Source organism: Populus nigra, chromosome 14 (assembly GCF_951802175.1).
Source record: "Populus nigra chromosome 14, ddPopNigr1.1, whole genome shotgun sequence".
Classification (NCBI taxonomy): domain Eukaryota; kingdom Viridiplantae; phylum Streptophyta; class Magnoliopsida; order Malpighiales; family Salicaceae; genus Populus; species Populus nigra.
Window position 1 is genome coordinate 4,251,637 of NC_084865.1, and position 5,945 is coordinate 4,257,581.

At 36.5% G+C, this 5,945-nt stretch overlaps 1 protein-coding gene across 4 annotated transcripts; it reads right to left on the reverse strand.

The window, feature by feature from the left end:
• Window positions 1–490: 490 nt before the first annotated feature.
• LOC133672612 (uncharacterized) lies at window positions 491–5,597 on the reverse strand. Of its 4 annotated transcripts, none has more exons than XM_062093073.1 (6): window positions 5,379–5,597; window positions 4,264–5,175; window positions 4,098–4,151; window positions 3,787–3,971; window positions 3,431–3,521; window positions 491–842 (listed from the first exon to the last, which is right to left on the reverse strand). In XM_062093073.1, exons 2-5 carry the CDS (start codon window positions 5,000–5,002, stop codon window positions 3,432–3,434), a joined length of 1,068 nt encoding a protein of 355 aa, XP_061949057.1. In that variant the 5' UTR covers window positions 5,003–5,175; window positions 5,379–5,597; the 3' UTR covers window positions 491–842; window position 3,431. The 4 variants fall into 4 exon arrangements, with proteins under 4 accessions (XP_061949057.1, XP_061949056.1, XP_061949058.1 ...); XM_062093072.1 differs by having other exon boundaries at window positions 491–857; XM_062093074.1 differs by lacking the exon at window positions 491–842 and adding an exon at window positions 923–1,148.
• Window positions 5,598–5,945: the final 348 nt, after the last annotated feature.

Sequence of the window (5,945 nt, forward strand, 5' to 3'; positions counted from 1 at the left end):
GAATATAATCAAAGAGACCATGACACCCCAAGTTTTAATTTTAGTCTCAAATTTTCCAAAACTTATCATTGGATTTAAGGATTATTTCACGCACAAAAACAAATTCTACGCCCGCCAAAATAATAATAGCAGTAATCATGATTCTAATATAATTATTTTGGGATTTATCATTAGGTTTAAGAATTATTTCAAAATTTATGATCATTGGTTTATTTTATTATTAAATATATCCAAACACAAAAACCATAATTCTATCCCTTTTTGTCTTTATCGAGATCAAAATTAGGGTAATTAATTCCACTCAACTCTCTTGAGAGTACTTTAGATTGAGAACCAATACCATACTAGAAATAAATAGTAATTTGATGCAAGATTATGGAATGGCTGATGAATATTATAAAACCTTAATGCTCGACTATAAAATCGCAAGACCCGGCCTCTAATGGTGACTCGGACCGCCCCCCTTGAAAAAAACACCGATCACAACTCATAAAAAAGTATATCGACTCATTTTTGTAAGTGATTTTTTTCCATGCTCCGTCGCAATCTCAGAACAATTTCAGGCCACCAACATACACACGTCGCAGATATACACATAGTTGAACCAGTTGACTATTACAAATGTCAACCTCGTTGTATCACCAATAATTGTCAAAGATAATCGTAAAGAAATCAGCTGGCTGAAACGTGGCACGCCCAGACGCACATAAGAGATTTGAATGATAGGGTTTTGATCTGTGCAGCACCATAGTTGTTTTCAAGTAGTAGAATCTTATCACCGGAATCTGTCCACTAACCCTAGAACCTTTTGACCTTGAGAACCGGCACTATACATCCCCCACCTGCCAAGGAAATACCTGCAATTATTGGAACTTAAACATGGGCAATTGACCAATCTTCATTAAAGGAACAGAAAGATGCTCCTCTAAGCTTAAAATATACATAAAAAAGTCAAAGCAGCCTCTCATAATACTTATCGAAATGATGAGTTTTGTTTGCTTATTGACGAATACATAGTGTTGAATACACAAGCATGGCTTCACCCAAGAACTAGCATGTGTGCATCACTTGGATAGAATAAAATAACGGGCAAACAGCATTTAGTCAATAGAATTCGTAGCCTTGACTGCCTTCATTGCAACTCATGGCTGATCATTACAAGAAGCAAAAAATTAGGTACTAAACCATAAATCAGCAGCCTACCAGCCTATCAAAATTTGGAAAATGTGATATCATTTGGTTAAGAAACGAAACCAAATGAATCTGTAATAACATGGTAAGAAGCATCTCTAAAATGAAGAAAAAACCACAGCACGAAAAAACACTTTTGAATTGACTAAAACCAACCCAAGGAAATCAAACTCAGAACAACTACCAGGTCAATTCCGTAGGCTATGAAAAACTGGCCATGAAAAAGGATCCATATTGGACTAATAGGAAGAGAAAGAGACAAGCAAGATGGAATAGTTGAAAAAAATAAAATTGCCACTCCCCCAAATTGGAGAAAAAAGCTGTCCAACTTTAGGGCTTCTAGAACAAATACAAGACTATGACTTAGTCCAGTCTTTCGTGACATGGTTACTGCCTCCTGATACAAAACTAAGGCAACGCCGCGATGGTTCCTCTCATGTAAACTGATTTTGCAACGTTCATTTCCCTGAGCAGCCATACAGCTTTACATTTGACTGTTTAGCAGTAGCATGCCTCTTAGGTCTAAACTCGCTCCGCTGCAAAATTTATCGCTGACCATTAAAATTTGAAATTTGCTCCTCATTCACAATTTGCACCTAAGAATATTCTTGCTCGTAATCATCAACTAAAATTACTTCCAGAAACCCTAATTGATAGTAGGAGAAATCAGATTCTCGTCTATTATGCAGGCAGAAAGCATCTGCAAGAGATGTCCCACCCAAAAAATTCCATCTTCATATTTTTTTCCCCAATATCATGGCACCTGTTTCCATAACCTAGTTTAGCCTACTAGAAAATCAGCGTTCTTCCTGTCCCACAATAGCTATCCAATTACAAATAATAAAAACAATTAAGAAATTGAGGTCAGCTAATTTAGAGCTTGAAATAATACCTCACCCAGGCTAAGTGATAATATCAGTATTATGGCAATCAATGGTGCAACAGCTCCAAGTTCACTGTTGCTCATCAGTTCACATAAAATTCAAATATAGCTGACATGCAAAGCTCTGAAAACAGGAAAACTCCAGCCTTGACTCGTTAAAAAAACTTCGCTTAAGAAAACATTCCTTGATCTCCGAAGTATGTCGATATCTGACCATGATCTCCATCAGTAATAGGTTAAAAAATGATTAATGCCTTTCTAGGTAACCCGGCTAAGTTCTTGTACAATCAACACACTATACCAAGATCCAACCTTTGAATAATTGGAGTTTCTATGTAGGAAATCAACCTTGAGGTTACGATTTTAAAAAATTGCAAAAAGGAAGAAAAAGAAAAGAAAAGAAAAGGTCCCAGATATTATACCGAGCACTAGTTATTTGGTAATAACAGTATCAGAACCCGCCATAAAAGCAGCGAACAGGCTTGATTGCACACCTAAAACCAAACCACTAAGAATTCCTACGTTAAAACAAAACTATTTTATTCTATTTTGAATAAACTAAGATTATTTCAAGGCATGATATCTTCTAATAGAATCTCATTACAATTCCCATGCTCCTGCTCTACAAAAAGCCTTTTCATTATCTTTTGATAGAACTATAGAAGAACCTGGGAAAACTAGTCCAATCACAATTTCCTGAACATATTATGAACAAGTATATCATACCAGAAAATTTCTATGATGTACAAAAGTCTAATGACTGGTTATATAGCTATCCAAATCACATCCACAACAGAGCAATTTGATTATCTACGCCTTCATTTCACCAAAAACGCATAGAAGCACAACCTAATCTAATAAAAGGTGAAGACTTTTATTTATGCTTTCATTTGTTGTGCAAGGACTTAGTCCCCTAAAAGTCAAGAAGGCTAATCACTATAAGAACTAACAGTGCAAGCAAAACAGGTTTTGTATGACCTGGAACCTGACAAAGGGGTAAAAATCTCAAGCCATATGCATTGTTAAGAAATCCATCCACTCAGCAATAAGCAAACCGGAAAAAGACCTTGAGCACACCAATATGACAACCACCATAAAAAGAGGTATCTGAAAAGCAGAGATTTTACTCTCTATCACGTTAGTTTTTGCTCATGCAGAAAGTAACTGCAACAACAGATCGTACAAATGGTGCAGATATAAAATACATTTTTAATGACAATGGTAAACATTGGAGAACTTCTCTAGACAATCCAAGATCACGCAGAAATGCATGGGTACATTACATGTACTGTATGCTGAAATCACAAGAACTATAGTGACAAGGAAGCCTAAAATCACCAAATGCATCAGAAGTACCCTAAAGTGTGTCTGAAGGCATTCCAGTGATCCTCTCCAGATCAATCTTGCAGTTGTCCCTCAAATCTTTTAGTGTCACATATCCAGTTTGCTGCAAGGAAGATTTGAGATTCAGATCAAAATTCACAGTTCATGATAAGAAGAGTAATCAAAATAAGTGAGCATTGATTTGAAACTCTAGCAGAGCCACCCCAACTAATAAATAAAAAATCAGGCAGATACAATATAGAGGGTTTCAAGGAAAGACTTGTGGCAAGCAATATGAATTGGGAATCCTAATGATGAACCAGGGGCAAGGGTTCAAATTATCCATCGTGAGAAATGTAATCTTACAAAGCAGTAAAATTTACACTCACAAGCTGGCTGCTTTCATTGGCAAACATGTCTTCCATGTGTCGAAAAAGAGACCTCCAGTGATCAGTGAGGTCAGATTCTAAGTTCAAGGATTTGTTGGAGTTTACTTGGCTATGAATGTCTGTCTGCTTTCCCCTGGAATATTTATTAACCAAGATTCCCGCTTCCTTCTGACTCTTCTTCAATGCTGAGAGGAAATGGAAATCACAAGAACTCAACAACCAGAAAAGCCACACCATCATCAAAGCATTGCATTTTTAAGAAATGTAAATGGCAGTTCTTGCAGTAATTGGTTTGTTCTCAACAAGCATACCAGATTGTCGACCTTTGATGTCCTGGTAATATAGGTCCGACCAAATATAAGCAGCTGATTGAATATTGCAAAACAAAACAATCTATTTAGATACATATATGAGCAGTACATTTTTGTAATCAATAGCAACCATAGAAATTACAACAAAAGCAGGGCTTTCAATTACCTTTCAAGCAAAAAGAACAAGAGCAAGCTTTGAGCATGTCAGCACCTGCATTCAGATTGGCACAAACATCACCCTTGAGTGTTGTGCACTTTTCCAACTCAAATGATTTCAAACCCTGTGAATTGGGCAACCTGGACCACTCAACAGAACCACATTTGTCACTAGCTAATCTACCAACTCCAGAAACAATGTCATCACTTGTAGAAGCACCACCAACTAACCCTTGAACTACTGGATTGATCAGCATAACATTGGAAGTGACTTTCCCTTCATCATCACTATCTTTCACGCCCAGCCCAGAGCTTGTATACATTGAACCACTAGATGCACTACTAACTTCCCCAACACTTTGTGTTCCCGTACCGCTGCTCTTAACTAAATCAACACTACCATCAATCAAATTAGATGTTTCCTTAATATCACTAGGCCTATCTGCGACAACAGACACAACAGCTACATTGTCCTTTGAGGCACGAGTCTTGCTACTTGTTGTCAATGAATCGCAAACTTTCTCGTTGCCACTGGCATCTCCAGTTTTGGTTTCGCATTTCTTTTTCACCAGATTTTCAACTCCTAAACAAACTTGTTTTGCAAAAACTGAATCCCCATTTTCACCATACCCACCTCTAGATTTAAGCCCCAAATCATCAGAAATCGATGAAAACCCCCTTTTTTCTGGCAAATTAGTCACATCTCCCAAAGCGGCACGCGGTTTGGAGGTGAAATTATCTCCACTCATCGTTAATCCAACAAAAAGAAGAAACAAGTGAAAAATACCCAGAAACGAAATTAACTTCCAAATCACAAAAAATTAAAATCCCATTTCAGAAATTCGCTAAAACGACAAAACCCACTTCACCGATTAGCTAAAAACCAACGAAATTTGCAGCGAACCCACTAATCTTACGAAACCTAAAAAACAAAAACCAAGAAATGAGTTTCAATTCGTCAACATAGATCTACGCAAACAACGCTGAACTTACCAAAAAAGAATACACCTTGTTTTGCAAGATGTTCAATATGGACATATATATTATGCAAGAATGAGAAAAGAATCTAAAAAAAATATGGAAAGATTGATGAGAATAACATGAAGTTGAAAGGAATAGACTGACCTTAAGAAAAAAGAAAGATCAAGTGATTTTTTTTGAAATAATAAAGAGGGAAACTGGATGTAATTAAGATCTGCAAATTTTTGGTTATGGCGTTAGTTTTTCTTTTACTTTTAATTTTAGTGAAAAGGTGTAAGTAATTTGGTTGAGGGAGGCGGGAACCATATTGAATTCGGGCCCTGACCCTCCCTTTTGAATTATTTAGGCTTTGGAGCGGGCGGGCGGGCGGGAGGGAGGGACCATAACCATAGTTGTTGTATTTGTATACTGTATCCAGTGTGAAGCTTTGGAGTTTGGTCCTTTGTCACTCAAATCCATCCCAATATTTCTCCTTTCTTTTCATTTTGGTCGTTTTTTTAACCACTACGATACATTTTTGGATCAGTTTCTTGCCTTTTTTTTTTTTCCTTTCAACTTCCATTAATGTGTTTTTAAGCTTTTTTTATATTACTGAAAAAAAAAGGATCAATGTTAAGAATATTTTTTTTTTGTGTGTTTTTAGATGAACACCCAACTTTTTTGTCACTTCTTCGATGATTCAAATATAAACCAACAAACAATATATTATCT